The sequence below is a fragment of the Mytilus trossulus genome, chromosome 1, assembly GCF_036588685.1.
Source record: "Mytilus trossulus isolate FHL-02 chromosome 1, PNRI_Mtr1.1.1.hap1, whole genome shotgun sequence".
Lineage (NCBI taxonomy): Eukaryota > Metazoa > Mollusca > Bivalvia > Mytilida > Mytilidae > Mytilus > Mytilus trossulus.
The window spans coordinates 14,648,882-14,674,954 of NC_086373.1; the positions used below are offsets into that span (position 1 = coordinate 14,648,882).

The window sequence follows — 26,073 nt, forward strand, 5'->3', positions numbered from 1 at the left end:
ACAAATACGACATTGAAGGTAGTCGTACAATGTTTTCCTGTGTTTACTTTGTATCTATCATGAAATGATTAAGATTTTAAGTATGACGATGATAGCACTTGATTATGTATTGACCACTTCAATGCAGTAAAGAAATATTGATTTTATAGTGGGTTTTGTTTTCGTCGCTGGTGAATAAATAAGTTATATTCTGTAAACAAACGAATTTCACATGCAACTATTAAAAACCATAATAACAAGGGATATATCTCCATTGGTAATTTGATGAATGATTACAATTATTATTATTTTATACGATTTTTGAGTTTTATATATTCATAAATATGTATATGTATATATTGAAACAAGAGCAACATGTAATTTAACTAGGGCTATTGCAACCTTGATTACATGATTTACTAAAAAGGTAAATCCGGTTGTTTTCTGATCTTTGGTCGGGTTGTAGTCACACTCCGAATTTCATTCTCAATTTTACGAGATAAAAAAACAAGATAATTGTGTACAAGTTTAGCTCAGATAAAAAAAGATTTAGATGTATGCGCTAAAAGACCGATATTTTGAAAACACGTAAAGCTATGTTTGTACCATAAGAAATGGCTAACTCTGATAGAGATTCCTTATTTCCAGTACTCCTCTTCTACAGTTGTTTATTAACTCATAGGCTTGTTTTCAAAGCAAAAATGGGATGCCACATTTCCATATGATTTATTATTATCTGTTTTGTATCTGTATTGTTTCTGAAGAAAATCTACATCCAGATCCAGCTTAAACAGCTACGAAGTAATCAGAGCAAGACTACCAAAAATAAAAGAAGTTCGTTGAATTGAATGCTTTATTTTCATTACTGATAGTCAACACTTAGGTCAACATCTAATGTTATTTTCCTTTTATCTTTACAAAGAGATAATTACAATGTCTGATTATTTCGTGATGATATTTGATATATTTCGATCTGATTAGAATACGAATGTGTTTTATTAAATCAGTTTAGACCATATTGGAAATAATACATTGATAGAAGTGGAAGGTTTTAATGTGTTTATTTAGTCACTGTAATGTAATGATTACATTCACAGTACTAAGATGACAGCACTTGATGGTGATTGACCACTTGATGGTGATTGACCACTTGATGGTGATTGACTACTTGATGGTGATTGACCACTTGATGGTGATTGACCACTTGATGGTGATTGACCACTTGATGGTGATTGACCACTTGATGGTGATTGACCACTTGATGGTGATTGACCACTTGATGGTGATTGACCACTTGATGGTGATTGACCACTTGATGGTGATTGACTACTTGATGGTGATTGACCACTTGATGGTGATTGACCACTTGATGGTGATTGACCACTTGATGGTGATTGACCACTTGATGGTGATTGACCACTTGATGGTGATTGACCACTTGATGGTGATTGACCACTTGATGGTGATTGACCACTTGATGGTGATTGACCACTTGATGGTGATTGACCACTTGAATGCAGAGAAGCAACTTTTGCAGTTATAATTTACTGATTTGTTTTATTGTAATGAATAAATAATGTTCAGAAATTGAATTAGTTTTCATATAACAATTACAAATACTTAGATTAAAATGAAAATTCCAGCATAATAAAATTATGTATGGAAATTGGGAATGTGTAGAAAAGACAACAACTCGACCATAGAGAAGACAAAAATCGAAGGCCACCAATGGGTCTTCAATGCAGCAAAGAACTCCTGCAACTCGGAGGCGTCCTTCAGCTGGTTCCTAAACAAATATGTATATTACTAAACTCCGAATTATACATAAGAAACTTATATTAAAGATCCTTTTCTTTAATAATAGTTACAATGATTTATTAGGTTTTTTTTTTGTTTTGTTTTGTTGTTCATATATATTCAAACTTGTGTATATGTAAATTGTTAACGCGATCATAAATTTCCGTACACTATACCCGCCTTACATTGAACTCCACACATTTAGTTCTATAAGGCGCTAGTCTTCTAATTAAGATGATAGATACAACTCTAGCTCAACTGCAATAGTCATAAACTGATATGATGATGGCCAAAGTACAATAACAGCTCAGTTTGTTAAACGATTTCGTACTATAGAAAGGGGTCATGAGTTCAAGTATTCCTTTTAACCAGTTGGTAGGACGATTTTTCAATTGTCCAAACGGTTCTGCGTTTTGTCCCAGTTTTGCATATTTGTTTATTCATAGTTGTTGGCAGACTGTTATGTCCTTTGTTTACGTCTGGCACTATTCTCCTCTATGAATATCACTCTTAATTCTTTCAACTAGAAATTGAAGATTTAAAATGGTTAAAAACTTGTTATGCAGTATCAATGAAGCTCATACAGGGTTATTTTGATAATCATAGAACAAAGCAAACACACATCTTAAAATTTTAGTGGAAAATTATGCACTTCTTAAACTTAATCTGAAACTTCAAAACAGATTTCTTTTTTTTTTCTTTCATGTAAATATCACCAAGTATTCTGCAAATTTAAAGATAAAGTTTTGTTCATATTCTTTTAGTCATATACTCCGCGCATGTAACAGTTCGTAATATTCAATATTAATGAAGCTGTAACTGTATATCAGAAGAAGAAAAAGAGATTAATTTGAATACAAGGCGAATGCATCTATAGTTTGAATAATCAGCAGCTTGAAATGGATTGGTAATACCCATCAGGAGCACCTGAGATAACCACTAGTTTTTTGTGAGGTACACGGTACTCGGTTTTTAATCTACTATGTTAAGATATGTTTGCTGTTGTTTTGGGTTGAATTTGATATTTTTCGTTATTCGTCATGGCATTTGGTGTTTTACTTATGATTTTGAAAATCGCTATGGTATCTTTTGCTTTCTCTTTGTTAATTTTTTGTCACAACTTTAAGTAGTTCTACTGAACAAAACGACTGAAATAGTCAATAGTTTAACAATGATTGTTTGTAACGTCGGGGCTCCTAAAAACTTACATGTCATCACTTTACTAGAAAAGATATTTATTTCCAAATGTCTTTTCAGCCCAAACTTAATTATTTAATTTCAGTTATATAATTAGTTATCAAAGGTACCAGGATAATAATTTTAGTACGTATGCCAGACGCGCGTTTCGTCTACATAAGACTCATTAGTGACGCTCATATCAAAATATTTATGAACCGTACTCAGATTTACTAGTACTTATGCTATAATTTGATTTCTATACTTTGGTTTCGATATTACATTATAAAAACTAATAGTAATCAGAGAAAGAATTCCAAAAATAGATAACGAAATCAGTTTAAGTAAACGCTTTTATGACACAAATGAGATAAGGCGTTGATATTAACAAGTTTTTGTTTTTAATATTTTCGGTACAAAGAAATTATTATAATGTCTGATTTAATAGCTTTTGATTTGATCAGATTGTAAATTTGTTCTCTAATCTGAAAATACGCAGAATAAAATTGAAATTCGTTCATTCCTGAATTTTTACAAGGATTGACTAGTTTTTTGTTGTTGATATTTATCTATCTAAATATATGAATGTTTATGGATAACACAGACCATACAATTCACAACATTTTATAAGCCTGCAATTAATCTTTTGGCTTCGTGACTCGCCGATCTACATAATAAGGTAATTGAGTACAACGTCTGTGCAGTTGAAAAAAAAACAATAGCTTAAAAGGCTAAAGGCTTATGTTTCGAGTGACTTCTAGCTCAGTTTTTAAAACAGAACCTTATGCTGGAGGGATACAGAATTTGAAGATCGACGTATATTGTCCAATATGTCCCTCGTTCAATCGCATAGTTGTACATTTGAACTGTAGCTTAAGAATGAAAACCATTTTCTACTTTTACATCTGGTACTCTCCTCCTTTATGAACATAGCCATTAATTCGATTGAGAAGTGGTTTCAAATCTTAAAGAACAGATAATGTAATGCAAAATATGCTCAAACAAAATCACTACAAAGCAAACATATGTTACCATGAAAGTAAAAATTACATTATTGATGCAAAATTCAAAAAAGAGTACAACTCTAAGATAAAATTCGTTTGTGGATATTTGTTATGGCGTGTTTTAGCCTTCCATGGTATATATAAAAAATCTGGCAACATTTTATTCTGACTTCAGATGGAATAGTCCTGTATATGCATTAGGATCACCGCTTATAACATATAAATGAAAGATAAAGGCAACAGTAGTATACTGCTGTTCGAAATTCATAAATCGAATGAGGAAAAAACAAATCCGGGTTACAAGCTACAACTGAGTGAAGAATATAAGAGAAGAACTACGACACAACAGAAACACAACATTAAAATGTAACACTCACAGAAATGAACTATAATATAACCATGGCCATTTTCCTGACTTGGTACTGGACATTGTAAGAAGAAAATGGTGGATTGAACCTTGTTTTGTGGCATGCCAAAAGATGAAAGATCAGATGTTTGTTAAACAACGAGCAACCTTAGCGGAACAAATGGAAATACTAAGGCTGTTCTACCTCAGGCATAGATTACCTAAGCATTACTTGGCAATTTTTTTTAGGAATTTTAGTCCTCAATGCTCTTCAAATTCGTACTTTATTTGGCATTTTTAACTTTTTTTGGATTCGAGCGTCACTGATGAGTCTTATGACGAAACGCGCGTCTGGCGTATATACAAAGTTCAGTCCTGGTATCTATGATGAGTTTATTTACTACGTTTTGAGGGCAATATTCTAGGGACAAAATAGTATGGTCTTTTAAACAAAATTAAATACCTTGTATTCTCTATTGCAGTTGATCTACATAAAAAAAGGGGGAATTACGACGGTTCCCACTAGTGAATCCACCGTATTACCGCATGGTTAGTTTATGTGTACTTTGTGTTTAATGTTGTTTAACTTTGTACTTGTCGTTTAAACAAAGTGTGAAATGTCTTTTCTTCTTAAGTTGATTGATATATACTTTAGGAAAAGCTCAACAACAGTTTTGATATTAAAAATCATACCAGAAACATATCAGCTAATTTTGCGTGCTTGTGTTGAATGATACCTGTTTTGAAATGTATCCTCATAAAAAGTAAAAGAAAAAAATATCAAACACAAACAACAAATGAACTTAGAATAAATAAATAATTCTAAAATCAGTAAAGAAGAAATTTTCATTTACTTCGTTACTTTTTTTATGTTACGTGTAAAGGAAAAAACAAATGTTTAAAAACTGCTATTTTGAATGACGGATAAAAGGTTAATTATTTTAACATACTAAAATTAACGTAAATAGTTTATATTGAATGTTGTAACGATAAAGAGATAGTTTTAACGCATTAAGGCAATGAAGTTAAAGAGCAGACATCATGTGAACTGATTTCAATTACTATTATCAATCAGAGATTATCATGTTTTGTTTACTATACTTGTTCTGAGGGCGGTAACGAGCACATGTAATAAAATCTGAATGTAAGCGCTGCTAGAATGCTCTTCCTTATAAAAAAAAAATTATGTTTTCCATTATTTCTTTCTTAAAACACATTTTTCAATCGACCTCATAAACAGCTGATAGATGAAAATCAAGATATTAAGTACACAGCTACTTAAGTACAAGTAATCTTGATGTACAGTTCTAGAGATGCATTAAGATGTAAATATGTAAAGCTGTATATAAACTGTACATATGTAAGGCTGTATATAAACTGTACATCTGTAAAGCTCTATATAAACTGTACATCTGTAAAGCTGTATATAAACTGTACATCTTTAAAGCTTTATACCAACTGTACATCTGTAAATACAATTAACGATACCAATTTTCTTGCACCGGATGCGCATTTCGACAATACATGTCTCTTCAGTGATGCTCGTGGCCAAAACATTTGAAATCCAAAGCTTATTTAAAAGATGAAGAGCTATAATCCAAAAGGTCCAAAAAGTATAGCCAAATCCGTAAAAGGAATCAGAGCATGAGGGAGATACATTCTTTCTAATATTTTGTAACAGCAAATTTTAGGAACACAAAAAATCCGTGTAAAGCTATATATCAACTGTACATCTGTAAAGCTGTATACCAACTGTACATCTGTAAAGCTGTATATCAACTGTATATATATATAAACCTGTATAAAAACTGTACATCTTTTTAGACAAATATAGACTGTACATCTATAAAATTGTATATCAACTGTACATTTTTGAAAGCTGTATATAAACTGCAACTCCGTTAACATGAACGTAAGCTGCACATAATTAAATCTGTGTACATGTATAAGCAAAGTTTAAATACAGTTCTACTGATATACACTATATAAAAATCTTTACAGGCGTACAGTTTAAAATTTGTATACTGCGTCACAGATATCAAGTCTTTTTACAGCTATCATGTCTGTGTCATTTTGGTCTTTTGTGGATAGTTGTCTCTATTGGCAATCATACCACATCTTCTTTTTTTATATTTACAGTTGTACAATTGAAATATAACTTAACAGTTGTACAGTTGATATACAACTTAACAGATGTAGTTTATATACAGGGTTGCAGCTGTACAGTTATATACAGCTTTAGAGATGTACATTTAATATCGGCTTTGGACTGTAAATACAGATTACTAGTATCAAAGTATCTGCGTAGGGTGTATCTGTTGTATCTTTTATTTCAATTTGATGGATTAGACCCTAGACCATAAGTTTGTAAAGTCGAACATATTACACCATCGAAAGGCGAAAAATCGAAAATGCCTCGACTGTTTAATATACCTTTTAAGGTCAGTTTTAATTTGGACTGTTGTGAACTAAACTGATGAACTTGTGAAATAAGAGACAAATGACTTAATCGCATATATTTCATTTCACTTAAACCCGGACCGATTCAACCGCGAAAAATAATACTATCTCAACCGGATGCTTCATAAACCATTCATTAGATAATCAGTAATAAGAAAAATGTATCACGATCCACTAAATCACATGATAATCTCAACAGGATACTATAAAGCCACACGTCATTGTTAATCCAGGTGAATATCCGATTTGCTGATCCAACGATGACAGTTAGCCTATTAAATTGAAATGAAAAAAATCAATTAGAAATATTTTCTTATTTGTGGTAAATTAATAAAAATTAATAAATCCATTGGACAGATATGTTGATTAGGAAAAAAAGACAAATTGAATTAATGCCAAGATAGAATACATTGATTTATGTTTTGAGAACGAATACAATTCAAATGAGATATTAAAAATATTAGAAAAATAGCTCAGTCGGATTTATCGCTTCGTATTTCTTCTGTCTGTATATCATTAATTGTTATCGTATGGTCGATACAACTTCAGGTTGACTATTAGATAACATCCGGCAAAAAGTACGTTACTGTTTAGACATAAGTAATTGTGTATGGCGGTGTCAATTTATTTTCAATCTATGAGTTTGAATGTCCCTTAGGTACCTTACTATCCTTCCTTCTAAGACATTTTAACATTCACTCATTCATAACCTACTTTCTAGTAATTTAAAAAATAAAATGAAATGAAGTTGAAACTTATTAGTTGCAGTATGCGGCCGAGTTTCATATCCACGAATTTGTTGCAACCACTTTTAATATTGAAAGGTAAATTTGCTTAAGGCAGTCACTTAAAAAAATCAGCTCAAAGCTGGTTGATATAATGGTCTTGCAAAAACATAATTCGACCTCAGTTGGGTCCTTTTGAATGCCATCTTTGATTATTTGCAGGCAAATAAGTCATCAAAAAGAAAATAATGTCAATATGTTCATAATTAATGACAATTTCGTTGACAGTTTCGGCGCGTAAAATTGTCGCAAGATACCAAAAGGACATTCAAGGCAAAAGTCGTTGACAAAATGACAACGAAATTGCGAAAAAAAAATAAAACGACAAAAAGACATTGCAGTCCACAAAATACACGAAACACACGAAACCAATAAAAGACGAAAGGTTATTGCTGATGTTACGGAAGGTAAACAGAATCTGCTTCACTAAAGGCACACGACATATTGCTTATGCTTAAATTCACCAAGATCATTTATCACGGTTCTATGAATTGTTTCTGGTTTTCTTAGGAAATTTTGTGATTCTAGTTTATGTGTTCTAAATTCAATCGAAAATTAAAAACTCCATTTTTTTCTTTTTTTGGTTTTACAATTCCATATATTAATCTCCACCCTTAACATATATCAGTCCCTTGCACATCTCCGTTCGAAACTTGCAATTATTAAGTAAAAAGCCTTTGACATTCGAATGAATCAATCATATAGATATGTTATAGCACCACCTATATGGAATCTTAAGAATGCATTTGAATGGGTAAACGCAATTAGTGACGGAAATTTATTGTGTATGCTTTCAAACATGCAAACAACAATAAATGTATTTAAAAATAAATTATATTTTTTGACATTTCAAATGTAAGGGTGCATGTTTATGTTTTTATTGTACAAGTAACCTCAGTAATATGTTAGGTAGATAGATATAGGAAGATGGGGTATGAGTGCTAATAAGACAACTCTCCATCCAAATAACAATTTATAAAAGTTAACCACTATAGGTCAAGGTACGGACTTCAACATGGAGCCCTGGTTCACATCGAACAACAAGCTATAAAGTATCCCAAAATAAGTGTTAAAATAAAACCAGTTGTCTTTAAAAAAAAAAAAATAAGCTGTCGACAAGTATTATGTGTACTGGTATGACAATACTTTATTTTGTTTTAACATGTTGATTGATCTTAAATAAAGGCAACAGTAGTATACCGCTGTTCAAAACTCATAAATCCATAGACAAAAAATAAAATCGGGGTAACAAACTAAAACCGAGGGAAACGTAATAAATATAAGAGGAGAACATCGACACAACACTGAAATGTAACACACACAGAAACGGACCAAGCATCAGACAAAATCCAACGAGAATAACAAATATAACATCAAAACCAAATACATGAATATGGGATAGACAAGTACCGTGTTCGTGACAACTACTGGATAATAATATGTCTTCAAAATTAGTTTTATAATGAATGTAACGCGAACTTTATTTAAACACTCCTACAATTTGGATTTACAGAAGGATTGTCACTAATCATGTCAAGCCTGCTCATATCAGAAGATCGATATGAAATAAAAAAATCAACTAAAAACTTCTTTATATCTGTTCTTGACGTACAATCAGCATTTGATGTCGTACAGTATATCATCTTAATGGATAAGGCTCTTGACCAAAATATACATTCAACTTATTGGAAAATACTAACAGAACTATATGAAGGGCTTAGTTCCAAAGTAAAATGGATGGATGGACTTAGTGAACCATTTAAAATCAAGCAAGGAGTAAGGCAAGGCGGTATACTTTCAACACACTTATACAAAATATTTGTACAAGACCTATTAGTAGAGCCAGAGCAGAACTCATTGGGTTATCATTTGGGAGACATATATGTAGGTGCACCAACTTGTGCTGATGATATAGCCTTCATCTCAAACAACGAGTATGAGCTACAAATAATGCTTAATCTAATAGACATATATGCTAAAGAGCATCATTATAAAATACATCCTACAAAAGCAGAAATAGTCGACTCTTCAAAGTGTAAATCTGTATGTTTATGTAAATACTTTAAATACATTATTGAGAGTTGGTGCTAATGTTAACATTTAATATATCTAATAAATATTTGCTTTTTTTTTATATAAATAGATAATAAAACACATGACTAGCTATATAGTTCGTGATGATATTTTATATATTTTTATATGAACATAATACAAATGTACTTGGAATTAGCTATGCCTATATAGAAAATATTATATATACATATATAACTTGTTTCTCTGATTTCACTTAGTCTTATTTATGTAAAGGATTAACATTATTAGAGAGTCAAGAGATACCACAAGGACATTCAAACTCATAAATTGAAAATAAACTTACAAGGCCATGTCTTAAAAAGAAAAAAACAAACAGATTAACAATAGTACACATGAAACAACATAAAAAAAAAAAAAGAATAACAACACGAACCCCACCAAAAAGTAGGGGTGATCTCAGGTGCTCCGGAATAATAAGCAGATCCTGCTCCACATGTGGCACCTGTCGTGTTGTTTATGTTATAGCAAATCTGGTAAATATTCTAATTCGGTAAGTCACTCTCATGAAAGGGGATGATAATTGTAGTTACGACGTAAGAAACATATCTGATATTTTCTGTGAAATGGTTATTCCATTATAGTTATTAAAGGTACCAGGATTATAATTTAGTACGCCAGACGCGCGTTTCGTCTACATAAGACTCATCAGTGACGCTCATATCGAAATAGTTATAAACCAAACAAATACAAAGTTGAAGAGCATTGAGGATCCAAAATTTCAAAAAGTTGTGCCAAATACGGCTAAGGTAATCTATGCCTGGGATAAGAAAATCCTTAGTTTTTCGAAAAATTCAAAGTTTTGTAAACAGGAAATTTATAAAAATGACCACATAATTGATATTCATGTCAACACCGAAGTGCTGACTACTGGGCTGGTGATACCCTCGGGGACGAAACGTCCACCAGCAGAGGCATCGACCCAGTGGTGTAACGGTCATCCAACTCGTGATGGCGTCTGTAAAATTAACGAAGGAATGATTTCAACTTCACAGTTTGGAACTCCTGGTTTAATAGCTACCTTGTAAACAGCAAACCTCTATCAAGAAAATCATGATAGGAAATACAAGTACGGGAGTATCGTTAAAAGAGAGTCGAAAGATACCACAAGGACATTCAAACTAATAAATCGAAAATAAACTATCAAGGCATTATCTAAAAAAAGAAAAAGACAAACAGATAAACATTATAAACACAAAACACAAAAAACAGCATTGAAACTAATGACTTAGCAAAACGAATGTTGGTCTCAGGTGGCATGAAGGGTAAGGAGGTTCTGCTTCACCCATCATGTTTCTTCTGTTAAAACAAATCCGGTAAGTAGTCTAGTTAAAAGGTCAATGATGATAATACTTGACAATGTATTGACCATATGGATACAGTTAAGCAACACTTATAACTATGCTTTAATAATAACTTCATTTTAAGTTTATGTAAATAAAATAATGATGTCAATGAAGTTGAGGGGGAATGGAAAAAAATGTCTATACTGATTTCATAAAAAAGGGAATTTCAACAAAGTTTATAACAGTTTGTCGAATTAATCATTATCACATCATGACCGATACGTATCTTGAGAGAAGCTGTTATAAGTTTCTCTCCGATAACTTACGTTTAGAAAGTAAGAACACGAAAACCGAAAGTGTGAAAACTAAATTAAGAGATAATTCGATTGCTTATCATTACACTCGAAATAAAACACGGAACTTTCCATACAATTACAACCGGACACTAGACTTTATTTGATAATCAGTGATAAGAACAAATGTATCACGATTTTCTAAAATACCCAGAAATCTCAATAAAATAATATAAAGCGACACATCATTGTTATGTCCATGTGGAATTTCCAATTTGCTGAATCAACGTTGACAATTAGCCAATAAAAATCCAATGAAAAAAAATGAATCAATTATTTTTTTATTACTTGTCGTTAATATAATTAAACCCTTTTGATGACATATTGTCCTGTGCCAGTGGGATGCTTCTGTTAACAAACATATTTTTCATGTTTTTTACGGTTAAAGAATGATCCTTCTAAGAACTAGTAGATCATATTCAGTAGTGGTATAAAATGAATTGCTTGTTTCGATGCAGTCTTTATTAACGGCGGAAAGAACAAAAAAAGTAGATGCAGTCTTTTTTAGAGGAGGAATGACCAACGAAATGAAGATGCAGTCTTTATTTAGCAGAAAATGACAAAATGATTTCGCTGCAATTTTCCTTAGGTTGACGACGTGAAATCAATACGGTTATACTCTTACTGCGATAATTGCAAAACATGTCGCCCTTGTTTTTACTAAATAGATGTATGAAAATAGAGTGTCGAAACGGTTTGTATTAAGTGGATGATTGATGAAAAACATGTCGTTCATATTTTTACTAAATGGAAGAATGGAAGAATGGCAAAAAGATATGATGATACAGTTTTCATCAACTGGAGGAAAAACAAAAATATTTCGACGAAGTTCTAATGAAGTGGGGAATGCAATATATATATATATATTTGTCAATACAGGTTCAATGAAATGAGGAAAGACTTTAAGCTTGATTGCAGTTTGTCGCCTGAATATCAAATCATCACCGGTTCGTAGTTTTGGAGAAACATTTATCAATATTACTCCTATGCAAAGAGGAAATATTAACGTCTAAGAAAATAAACCCGAAAAGTGCCAAAACTGTTTAAGGTCAATTTTAAGTTGAAAAATATTAATAAAACTCATGTTTGTGAAATAAGAGATTTTATCAAATCTGATTACACTCGAAATTTATCCCAATTCACGAAATCACAACCAGACACAATACTTTATTTGATAATCAGTGACAAGAACAAATGTATCACGATATTCTAAATCAATCAAAATTTTTAATAAAATAATATAAAGCGTCACATTATTGGTTTGTCCATGTGGAATTACCTTTTTGCTATTCAACGTTGACAATTAGCCAATAAAAATCCAATGAAAAAGAATGAATTATGTTTTATTACTTGTCATTAAAAATGATTAAACCCATCGGAGGACATGTTAATTATATGGGACAGTAGCGTGTAAAATGAAAACATAAAAGGTTGCAAATGCCAGTGAGATGCTGTCTTTCTTCTGTTACAGTGACTTGACTGTTAGTGTTGCTATCCGACTATTACAACTCATTCAAAATTCTTACCAAATTGCAATTTGTTGTATAAAACCAAACTGTTCAACTGGTCAGAATTTTGAACAAACTGTTCAGTCAAATTGTGAATGTGCAAGGTAATAATATAAAATATACTTACAATCCTATAGGGTTTTAACTCCACTTTGATGTTGATGTGACATAATCTGTCTCACAGTTTGTATAGATATATTATAGTCACTATTAGCATACATGAGGTGAAATGTAGTTGTTTTGAATTGAAATAAAGATGTCCAAACTAAGCTTTCATATAATTTTTCTTTTGAAAAGTCGTCCATATTCATAAAAATCAGACATCATTTGAAGTAAAACATCATATATTCGATAAAAATATGTGTGAAATAATAATGCTTTTAGTTTCCATGGGAATATAACTGAAAACCTCGCCTAAAACATTATTCTTTTGAAAGAAAAAAATATTATCTCCCCATGGAAACTTCCTACAAACATATTATAATTTCACCCATATTTTACTGAATATGAAATGTTTCAATTCTTGCAATGTGTAATTCTTGTGAATATAAAAGACATTTTGAAAGAAAAACTATATGAAAGCTTAGTTTGCACATTTCTATAGGAATTCAAAATTACATTTCACCTTTAGCATGAAAATGACTATAAAATATCTATACAAACTGATACACTGTTTTCAAATCAAGTAATGTGAACTTAAAGTCTTATAGATTGTAAGTATGTTATTATTTTATCACCTTGCAGTTTCACGACTTAACTGTGAATTTCTACAGCAGTTTGTTCAAATTTCTGACCAGTTGAACAGTTTTGTTCTTTGTGAACACATTGCAATTGGGTCAAATTTTTGAATGAAGTGCTATAGTCGGATATCAACACTAGCAGTCAAGTCACAGTAACAAAGATATATTTTGTATTTGTTATACTTAGGATGACATTTCTAAGAACTAGTGGAATGGTGAAAATCACATTCAGTAGTGGTATAAAATTAATTGTTGAGGTTGTTAATTTTGCAGTTAAACTGGTTAATATTTAGTACATTCAAAACAATTATGTCTATTGGTTGTTGCACTTTTGAATGTACGATTGTACTTGTATATTTCATGTAGAGAAGTTGAATACACTCATAAGGGCGTCAGCCCGATTGTGTTTTTTTTTTATATATATCTAAAGCATGATTCATGCATTAAAACGAATTCCATAATTTGAGAGAAGGTCTTTCATATATACGATCCTGTTTTAATGAAAACCATGATAACTGAAGGATATCCAATTTCATTTAATGACCCCACGGTGTAAATTTTACAATGAACATAAAGAAAAATATTTATTGATGCCAATTCAGAAAGAATGTATTGATTTATATTTTGTGAAGCAGTTATAATCCCAATGAGATAATCAAGACATTGCTAATCTAGAAAAACTCTTTATAATCAAAATAATTTGCATTTTGTATTGCTATCTGTCTATATAAAAATAATTGATATCATTCAGTCTATCCGACTTCCGGATGACTATCATATATCTACCCACTGCATATACTTAATATCTGTAAAACATTTAGTCCATTTAATCATTGAAAATCTGAAAAAAGAACATTTTGCTCTGGATACAATATTTTATCATAAACAAGCTTCTGACCAAATTTCATAAATGTTCATGAAACTTTGACAAAGTTATTTATGACTGTAAAACTATATCTTCAGACCAAGCTGAAGTGTTAACTTAAAAAAAAACTAAATCAATTTATCAGTAAAAAATGAAGATTCATATTTGCACAATTTTGCTCTAGATACTGTCTACTTTTTATAAAATTTAATGAAGGTTTGTCAAAGTTTTTGATGATTAACAATTTTACTGCAAACAAAATCAGAAGTTAACTGTAAAAAAAACTAAATCCATTTATAAGTAAAATACGGAAAAATTTAAATAATATTTTGAACATTTTGCGCTGGACACTGTATTTTGTTCAAAAAGAAGCTCTGTCCTAATTTCAGAACATGCCATGTGTGTTGAACAAAGGCATTGATGCCCCCCCCCCCCCCCCCCCCCCAACCCCGAAAAAAACCGTTAACCACAGATTGAAACTATTGTTTTCGCCATAGACACCGAAGACGAAATCTAGGAACGTAATATATGACAAACTTCCAAATTTTACGAAAAAATATTCAAAATCACAAATACGATTGAAATAAATTGATGTTTTTCTATTAGATAACACAGTAAGTAACGGATATTTAATGTTTAGGCTATCAAACATGTAAATGAATTGAGTAATGATGAAGTTATATTTTTGAAACATTGGATATAAGAGTGCATTTAATGCGATTTTTTGACAAGTAGGTTTGATTATATATAAGGCGTCTTCAGTGTAAGAAGTAAGAAGATGTCCGTTTAATATAAGATCCTCCTGTTGGGTGCTGCCCCAGAAAATACTAAAATAACAACATTACCAAACTCCAAGGAACTTTCAAAACGGAAACTTCAACTTATCCAATGGCAATATCAAAATGCTTAACAGAAATACTGAAAATGCCAATTTTCAGACAAGTATTTTTGTTTAATCCTAATTCACATTTATATTATACTCTAATACATGTGTTGTCCAATCTTCGCGGTTCAGATGTTCTAGAGTTATTTGATATAAATGATAATCAATTAAATCATATTTCGTACTAACGAACTGCATTGTTTATGTACAGGATCTGACGTATGTAATAGTGAAGAAAATAATTGTAGGAAGGGCGCGCTTTCCGTACCAGATGCTCACTGATTGTTATCTTTTCAGAGACCTTCTTGATTATGATTTTATTTTATGGATTTTGTTTCAAGGTTTGCTTTAATATTAGCCTCAAGTTTCCATATATCCATTACCATAGCTAATTATTGTGAATGGCTGAACCATTGTATATTAGCTGTATTATAAATATATGCAACATGCAACAAAAGAATGGTTTATAGATAAAATAGGTTCTAGATTACAGTCAGCAATTTGCACTTTAAAAACAATCAGTTATGATGTTAAATATGATTGATAAGCTCTTTTAAAGTGTATATGATAATATACTGAAAGCAATCACAACATTGTGTTTAAGTCCAGTTCCTGTGTATGCAATTACTTAACAGTTACATTTCAGTTATAGGTTTAAATCGTATATTTCAATTGTAATATTTACCGTTTGTTTATTATTGACAATCAATGCACTACACGTCATTCAGTCAAATAATCTACACTTAAGAGGATTGAAACAAAGTCAATATTTTAAGTATCCTGAAATTCAGTGTAAATAGAGGAGAAGCATCACAGAAAAGCTTACAATGAGAATTTACATCATAGTGACTCATACAACAGCAATTATGGAGTTGCATGATTTTTATTTAATGCGTAATGGAAGACAACAACTGAACAAAAACAAATAATCTACCTAATCATTTAAAGGTCAAAAACGGGAAGACTTTTTCAACTCGTGGTGCAAGCTTTTAACTGGTAGCGACTTTTTAAACTAATAACCTCTTTCTTAATTTCGTGCATTCCAAACTGTCTTCCTGATTTACTTTCACCGGAAAGTAAAAGAGCGAAATTTCAAAATGTAAAAGCAAAGAATGTACAAATACCTTAATGCATTAAGAGCTATATAACAAAACTTTGATACTAGTTACAGTCAATTAGTTTGAACATTAGTGTATACAACTTCACCAAACACGACCGAATATCGGACACATCAATTAAATGCCCAACTGATACATGATGCAAACAAATATTTAAGATATATATATATATATATAAGCAATCATTCTTACATGTTACACCATTTACGAAGTACATTTGTACATGTTATAACTTGTATTTTAGTATTGCACACATTATAACATGCACAATGATTTTGAAATTATTATTACCTGTACAACAATGCAATTTTCAGACGACATATACATTAACTGAATAGATTTGTGACCTGGTGAAAGAGCGGACGTGTTAGTGAATATCAAGTGTACAGTGGAAGAATAGAGTTATAATATATTCAATAAATACCTGTAATTCAGTGGTTGTCGTTTGTTTACATATTTGTTTTTCGTTCATTTTTTTACATAAATAAGACCGTTAGTTTTCTCCTTTGAATTGTTTTACATTGTTTTATCGGGGCCTTTTATAGCGGACTATGCGGTATTGGCTTTGTTCATTGTTTAAGGCCGTACAGTGACCTATAGTTGTGAATGTCTTTGTCATTTTGGTCTTTTGTGGATAGTTGTCTCATTGGCAATCATACCACATCTCATTTTTTATACAATATTACATAAGACTAATGAGAAAGCCCGATAGCATGACAATTACTATGTGTTGCCTTCTTGAGAACGTTCAGTCATTGATATAAATAAAAGGAGATGTGGTGAGTACATTCAGTCATAGATATATATGATAGGAAATGTAGGTGATCATTCTGTAAAGTTCAAACGAGGACAGCGTTTTATTGTGAATGGCGTAATTGGATTTTTAAACCTACAACAAATCTTTAAGCTCAGTATTATATTTTCTTTCTTATCTTTTATGAAGGATGGAAAACAGGAAACGCTTCGCAGATAACGTCTTTAATTTCCGTTCGCATCCAAGATTAACTCTGTGTAAACTTATATTTCTATTGGTCGGTTATAAGATATCTTTTCTAAGAAAGATAGTTGAAACCCTTAAAGGACAAACCTTAAACTAAGCATCACCTTGAGATGTAGACAATGCATTCAAAATAATCAATTTGAGGATGATGACATTGAGCTCAATAACTCTACTGATATTGAATTCAACTTAACTTACCGTGAATTTGTTTGTGGGATTAGAAGTAATATGACTCATATAGTATAAGTAAAAATACACACATAATCCGCTTATGTAAACTTGGATAATGACCTTTGCTTCTATTTTCTTTTTAACAGAACAATAGGAAAATTGGAAAAAAAGTAAAACAAAACTGCAATGGTAAATTGAAAAAGGTTTTATTTCATAAAAAAACTGACAAAATCAAATGTATCAATTAACAGAATTAGTGGAAAACAACTCATATTCCTGACTCTGTTTACAGGCATTTTCCGAAGAAATGCGGGATAACAAGCGGGATAACACAGGCAAAATTTAGGGAAAAGGCAACGTCCGACAAAGTGCAAATTGCAAACAAAAAGCAGTGTGTCAATACATAAGCAGTAAAACAAATCTGCGCATAAGACAATAAACGTCTCTTCAGTGATGTTGGAGGATAATTTATTTGAAAATCCAAAAATTAAAAAATGAACAAAAAGTATAAGCTAATTGTTTATCAAAGGTACCAGGCTTATAATTTAATACACCAGACGCGCGTCAAGTTTACGTTTGACTCATCAGTGACGCTCAGATCAAAATAGTTATAAAGCCAAAGAAGTACAAAGTTGAAGAGCATTGAGGACCCAAAATTTCAAAGAAAAATATGCCAAATACGGCTAAGGTAATTTATGCCTGGGATTAGAAAATCCTTAGTATTTCGAAAAATTCATACTTTTGTAAACAGGAAATTTATTAAAATTACCATATAATTGTTATTCATGTCAACACCGAAGTGCTGACTACTGGGCTGGTGATACCTCGGGGACGAAACGTCCGCTAGCAGTGACATTGACCTTGTGGTGTAAATAGTTATCGAAGGTACCAGGCTTATAATTTTGTACGCCAGACGTGCATTTCGTACACATAAGACTCATCAATGACGCTCAGGCTAAGCCGGGCAAGGGCTTTTCGTGATGAGGATATATTGCTTAATTCAAAATATGTAATCAACATTTTGTAACAACAGTTTTTATAACACAATATATTTGCTGGAGTGTTGATGTTCCAGATTGTCCTTTTGCATGATATCAACAGTTTACGCATAAAATATTCTACAACTCAAAATTCTTTAAATTTCTTACGTTTTATTTATCAATGAGTCGATTACACTGATACTTTAAAACAATTAATTGCTTTAAGCCTTAGTAGTATATAGTAGATGTAACACACAAAAGATGGCAATCCATGTGTTGAAAGGGTTTTTTGTTTTTCCTTTTTCGGTTTGACGCTGTTGTTTCAATACAGTACTAAATATATGAATGAAGGAACAGTCGCTGCGAGGGGATACAAACCCACCAAACACTATTCAAATTGATGTTTATAGTTTCATGAAAATTGTTAAAAGAAGGACTTTGAAACAAATTTCCATAGAACTTCTATAGTTCATAGTTGCAGTCCAACCACGTTTGTCGCAAAAGCAGATTATCATAAATCATGACTACTGGCCTGCTGCTTCTTTCTATCGTCATATTATGAATTCACCATTAATAAGTAGACAGAAAACTAAAAAACAAGGATATTGTGATATGGTTATTAATAGGTTCTGTCTAGTTTTCCAATTAGTGTTAGCTAAAAAAAAATTGGCAAGAGCGTGATCTATTTTTCTTCGACTTTTGAAATTTGAATGTCTCGTTGACATTTTCCGCATTTTTTAAGAATTTTGCTTAGACTTGTGTGATAAAATTAAGCAAAGAGAAACGCATCAGAAACATATCGCTGACCTTCGTGATTATTTTTTTAAATTCAAGTTATAACATTAATATTTTCATTGACAATGTATTACAATATTTTTGAATATTTTTGAATATTTATGAATATGAATCTTAAACCAACAATTATATAGATTTTTCTGTTATATGATACTTATCGTGTCTATGGATTTGTATAATGATTTTTCTTGTTCCCACGTTTTTCATCTCTTAACATCATGTTTATAAAAATTCAATCGAAGCAAGATCTTACTGAGAGAAAATTATCTGAATACAATATTTTTCTAATTTGCTGATCTTCGTCAGGTAGGTAACCTATTTAATAATTGACTATATCATGACAAAACAATAGGAAATAGCGAATGTGAAATAAAATTGATTGATTAGCTTTAAATTTATTTATTTCCAAAGTTAGAAATACACAATGAAAAAACAAATGACGATAAATCCTCAATCCGATCGACTGAAAATCTGTTTAGTGTGACAAATTTTGTTGATAAAGAAATGAGGACATTATTTAAAGAATACAGAGTAAAGACAAACAGGAATATAGCATCGAACACATGACTACATTGTATAAACAAAGTAATCGCCCATAAATGATTTTAAAGAATAAGAGGTCGCTTTATTTGTATAAAAACTTCATGCTTGTTTTACAGTTTTTTTTAGTGTGCCCACCATTACTCCTGTTGATAAAATAAGCTGTAAGATTATTTGTATATCAATAAAAACAAGAGTGCATACGCTGAAATGTCTCGCCTTCTTTAATAATCATTGATACTTAGTTAATAGTCCTAAATATAAAGCTTTATTACAACTGTCACATAAACTTAATATCAACCAAGAAAACTAAACATTGACCAATGAACCATGAAAATATACACAAATATAGTTGACATATTGCTTATAGTTTAAGAAAAACAGACCAAAACACAAAAACACAAAAACTTAACACTGATCAATGAACCGTGAAAATGAGGCCAAGGTTAAAAAAAAAACTGCGCGACTTACATATAGATCATAAAATATTTCCATACACCAAATATAGTTGACCTATTGCATATAGTATTGAGCAAAACTCAAAAACTTAACTTTCACCACTGAACCATGAAAATGAGGTCAAGGTCAGATGACACCTGCCTGCTAGACATGTACACCTTACAATCATTACATACACCAAATATAGTAGACCTATTGCATACATTATAAGAATAATAGACCAAAACCCAAAATCTTAACTTCAACCACTGAACCATGAAAATGAGGTCAAGGTCAGAAGAAACTTGCCAGTTGGACATGTACACCTTACAATACTCCCATACACCGAATATACAAGACCTATTGCTTATAGTATCTGAGATATGGACTTGACCACCAAAACTTAACCTTGTTCACTGATCCATGAAATGAGGTCGAGGTCAAGTGAAAATTGTCTGACGGGCATGATGACCTTGCAAGGTACGCACATACCTAATATAGTTATCCTATTACTTATAATAAGAGAGAATTGAACATTACAGAAAATCTTTATTTTTTTACAAGTAGTCACTGAACCATGAAAATGAGGTCAAGGACATTGGACATGTGACTGACGTAAACTTCGTAACATGAGGCATCTATATACAAAGTATGAAGCATCCAGGTTTTCCACTTTTTAAAATATATTTAGTTAACGCCGCCGCCGCCGCCGGATCACTATCCATATGTCGAGCTTTATGCGACAAAAGTCGCCGGCTTGACAAAAACCTCAAAAATATCAGGACTATAATTTTGTTCGCAGACGTGTGTTTCGTCTACTAAAGACTCATTGATGACACTCGAATCATAGAGTTAACATGTCAAAAGAAAAGTACCACATCGAAAAGCATTTATGACCCCAAATTCAGAAAGTTGTTTACCAGTTACGACTTAGGTGATATATTCCGGGAGCAGAATTTTTTCAATTACTTCAAAGTTTTGCAAAATACCAAAATTAACCATTGTTAGCCGTCGCATATCCCGACGCATAAGGATGACCTTCGTATTTATTCTATTCGTATGTAAATTATTCAACTAGGTTGCGTTTACAATTAATTGTCAAATTTTCACATATTTATATTGTTTTCAATAGTTTTGTATGACCTTCAGCTTTTTGGTTTTTGAATACTACAATGTTTTTGATTATATTTTTTAATGCTTTTTCTCGTTTTTATGGATTTTTTTCATAATCTTTCATATTCCCACGTCTTCAGTTTCTTGTTACTATGTCTAATAAGAGTAACATCTCACTGAGAAAAAAATATCGGAATACAATTTTTAGCTGATGATATTACATAACGGATTTACTATTTCTGGCAATCCTGAATATTGTTATATTGATATATGCATAGAAATAGAAAGAGAAATAAAAGAAATAGGAAAAATAAAAACAAATTGTATCACTTGAGCTTTTGATTTTGCCATTTGTTTAGGGACGTTTCGTTACAATTTTCCTCTTGAGTTCAATATTTTTGTTATTATACTGTTTATGTAACTAAAAAAGCTTATCTTGTGACATCTGTGAAAAAAGACACGATAACCTGAAAACAAAACATATTTGAGCACAATTAAATGCAGTCTGTGCGTTTTCCTCATATGTAACTAACACTTGGCTCAATTAGTTGACCTGTCTGCAAATAATCTGTGTGCTGTAACATGAAAAAAAGAAACACCGGCAATCCAATCTGTGACATAAACTACAGTGCAAAACCAGGCAATTTTCAAAAGATTACAACATTATCAACGTCTGCATTTGTAATGCATGGGGTATTATTCGTTTTTCGTACTATAGTATCTATATACACATTAAGGTCAACCAACATTTGCACAAAACGGAGTCATGAATGAATGTGTCCGTAAAATGTTCTTTTTGTAATTTAAAGATTAAGGAAATTTTCGGCTAAATTTACAACACAGTAAAATATGTTAGCAATCGAAAAATCTATCCCGGATACTTCTCAAAAGGAAAAAAACATTAAACAAAACAAAAAATATCTTTCTCAAGGAACATTAAATATCTTACCTAATATTCAATGAAGAGTGCAATCAGAGGCATTTCTAGAAAGATTCGATTAACAGAGAGAAGACACTTTCATTTTCACGAAAACATATTTAAGAACGTAAACCTGACATCCGGGACTTTTTTGTGTCTTATGCATAGACGAAAGCCTGCTGTGAAAATCGAAGTAATTGACCAAATTGAAAAGCTGTATCAATATCACCTCAGTACGAAATTAGTCTTTCGATCTTGATTTCTTTGTGTCAGGGAGGGATAATTGACTGACTTACTACAGAGATTCTTCAAGAAATCGAGTTTCAAGGTGATTAAGGTTTATGTACACTTGTGTTGATTCAATGCTAAACATAAAGAAATTTTATAGAATCCACAGCCTTTATCCTTGTACTCTCATATTTGGCAATTAAATGACTGATAAATATAGAATTAGTGCATGCAGTGCTAGTATTGATTTCTATAAAACAAGTTTATCAATGTAGTTATTGGTTAAAACAAATAAAAATATTGACCAAATCAAGTACATATTTTAGGGTGCGCTCGACTTTATAGTGACTTAGAACGAGGTATTTTGGAATTTACAGGTTGGTTAGAACTTTTTGTAAAAAATAAACACAAGCACATCATATAAAAGCAATTGAGTAATCTATGTTTCAAATTTTCTAACAAAAAATTCTGTATTGAAGGCTGTGGATTTTCTATAAAAATCTTGGTTTATTTGCCACAAAGTACTCTTTTTCTATTAGATGCAATGAAACAGTAAATATTAATGCTTTGCATCAAGTTTCCCCTTGGTATATGTACAAAATGGCCTATCTCTATTTATCATCATATCTGTAGTTTTGATACAATTGAAGTTTGAAAAGTTTGTACAAAAATGGCTACAGAAGGGGTCATAAACCTTAAAGTACATTGCTGAGACCTGGAACTTAAAGTATTTAATTTCAACATGCCTTAATAAGTCGCATAAAAGAAGATATTAGAATAGATTGTAATTTTCAACGCATTGAAAAATGATTGAGGAATAAATAACGAAAATAATTCCTTATTATTATGACCATTTGTGCATTAAAGTACCACATATAGATTATTATCTCCCACACCAAACTTTACCAAGTTTGAAAGATCGTTTTCATAAGGGTACTTCTACAGACGAGATTGTGCTTCGCATTTTTATCTTTCCCTGTCATGATCATTTTGGAATGAAAATAATCTCCTAAGAGAAATAGTTCACCATATTTCAAAACTCTCGAATTTGTTTTGAATATACGATCCAATAAAAAAGGAGGATTTCGCTGCAAGAAGTTCAAAAGGAACTAACCTTACTGCGTCAATATAGAATGCGTCTTCTGGTAGGCCTTCATTTCTCACCATGAGAATGCAGACTCCGTTAAGATGTCGCGATATATGGAATAGGACACAATCGATAGATTCACCGCGACCAGACAACTATTATTCCTAATACTACTTTAAAAAATCTAAGACCATGGTATAAAACATCTCGTAATTTAAGATACTAGGGTGTTTTTGATTTATAATCACACCAATGTTTATGAAGTTCGATTTTTTTTTATTTTTAAATAGGCGCGCGTAGGGTAGCAATTAGAATATAAAACGCTATAATTGAGCGTTGACAATATGAAAAATCATTAAAAAACCCATTTATGAAGTCGTCAATCCTTGTTAATAAGGTGTATCACTTATAAGATAAACCAATTTAATGAAAGAGATTTGAATAATATATTTATTTTCCTTAAATAACATATTTTATCATTCGGATCCGCATATCGCTTCCGGCTTATAAACATCACGTGACTTCAGCCTCACATTTGAACTAGCCGCTCTAGATAAGTGAAAGTTTTTATAAAGACAATCGTCAAAAAATCTTCGACATCCGCAACTAATAGATTTCTAACCAGATATGAAACCACCGAAAAGGCCTCGTAATGTTCCCAAAAAGGTTTCACAGCAATTTAGAAAAGGCAAAGTGCCGTCAACACGAAGAGCACTTTCTTAAATCACAAAACACCACAAGAACCGTACAAGTTTCCAGAACAGCGACCGATTCTAATTCGGCAATTGCTAGTGGTCCAGTTTTAACATTGTATCAGACGAACATCCGAAACCCCCAGTTGTGCCTTTCAGGATTCAAGATGAGATGGATATAGAAAGTCCAAATTGCAACTAGGGAGACGCACTGGACAGACCAAGGGGAGCTTTTTTACCACTGACTCCACAACCTGGCCCCAGCGGGGTGAAAAGTCCAGCAAACAACAAACTTGGTATGTTAACTGTCTCAAATCAATTTGTTTCTCACGGGTCGGGTTCTGGGTCTTTAGATACTCGTTTACAAGTAGAACAATCCCCTTCATACATTTCAAGTGTTTTTGATCCCATTTCATCCCATATTCAGGTCAAAGTTAAGGAAAAAATATGGAACGGTGAGTTCATTGACTTGAACATTCTTCTTAAATCCACCCGAGACCTTGTAAACGAGCAATATTTAGAGGGTGAACTGGTAGTAAAAGGGGGTGTTTTATCCATAGTTAACCAAAAGAAAAGTCCCATAAAAAGTATTCATGTCTGGACTTCTGCATTCATGATTTATGGAAGTGTAATGCTTGAAAAATGGCCCAACAAAGGTCTGGAGTTTTTCAAATACATGCAAACAGTCAGAATGGCAGCCTCAATGGTTTACTCTGGAGGCTGGGTTCATTACGATGAGCAATTTAGATTACGTAAAGTTTGTTCCCCATTTTCTTCATGGGGAGTTGTCGATATGGAACTGTGGTTGCTATGTGTATCTACTCCGAACGTTAGTCCTTCTTTTAATACAGGACTGTCAAATGGCAATAACCATCAATTGCATAGTGGGAATTCATCGACAGGTGGGGCGTCGAGTCAAAATGTAGGACAACGACGCGTGTTTACATGCAGATTATTCAATAACAAGGGTACTTGTACATTTGGCAAGAATTGCAAATTTACTCACAAATGCTCGAAATGTAATGGTAGTCATCCCTATTTAGAATGCAGAAATTAATTCCGCTTTGTTTTTGTTTTCCTTTTTTTGTAAATATTATTTTTCCTAGAAATTATATTTAGATATATTTCAGTACAATTGAACTTGTTTCATAGAAATGAGCGAGTGATCTCTCCTTGTACTAGCACAAATGTATTTACTATATTTTCTCATGTTAATTAATTTATGCTTGTTTTTGTTTTTAATTTGCAGGTTACACGCATTTGTATTCTCTAGGTAATTCGCCAATAAACGTCGATGAAGTAAAGAAAGCTCTCAAAAATTACCCACATCAAGAGGTTGCGCTAGACCTGATCCAAGGTCTCGAAGCTGGGTTTAAACTAAAATACTCCGGTTCGAGACTTCCTATGGATATTAATTCTAAAGAAATGAATGGGGAGAAAGCCACCATAGCTAGGGACAAAATCTTTAAAGAAATCAACCTGGGTAGGGTAGCTGGTTCTTTTTCAGAACCTTCGTTCCCCACCTTTCGGGTTTCTCCGATCTCGGTTATCCCTAAAAAATCTAGTTCAGAGTTCAGGTTAATTCATAATTTGTCCTTTCCTAAAAATCACTCCGTTAATGACTTTATTGACAAGCAGTACTGATCTGTAAAATACTCAAGCATAGACGACGCTGTCGATATGATTCACAGATTGAAAAAAGAATACGCTCTTGGCCAA

The 26,073-nt window shown here is 31.9% G+C and overlaps 1 protein-coding gene across 1 annotated transcript; it reads right to left on the reverse strand.

Moving 5' to 3' along the window:
- Positions 1-1,070: 1,070 nt before the first annotated feature.
- LOC134722079 (secreted protein C-like) lies at positions 1,071-24,765 on the reverse strand. The gene is made up of 2 exons (XM_063585941.1): positions 24,686-24,765; positions 1,071-1,488 (listed from the first exon to the last, which is right to left on the reverse strand). The coding sequence occupies exons 1-2, from the start codon at positions 24,763-24,765 to the stop codon at positions 1,071-1,073; spliced, it is 498 nt and encodes a 165-aa protein (XP_063442011.1).
- Positions 24,766-26,073: the final 1,308 nt, after the last annotated feature.

Coding starts and splice junctions, on each gene's coding strand:
- LOC134722079 (XM_063585941.1), bottom strand. CDS start 24,765: ATGGGATCAAAAACACTTGAAATGTATGAAGGGGATTGTTCTACTTGT. Junction 1,489..24,685: donor AAAGACCCAGAACCCGACCC/GTGAGAAACAAA, acceptor TCTGCATTCAAG/TGGTCAATCACCATCAAGTG.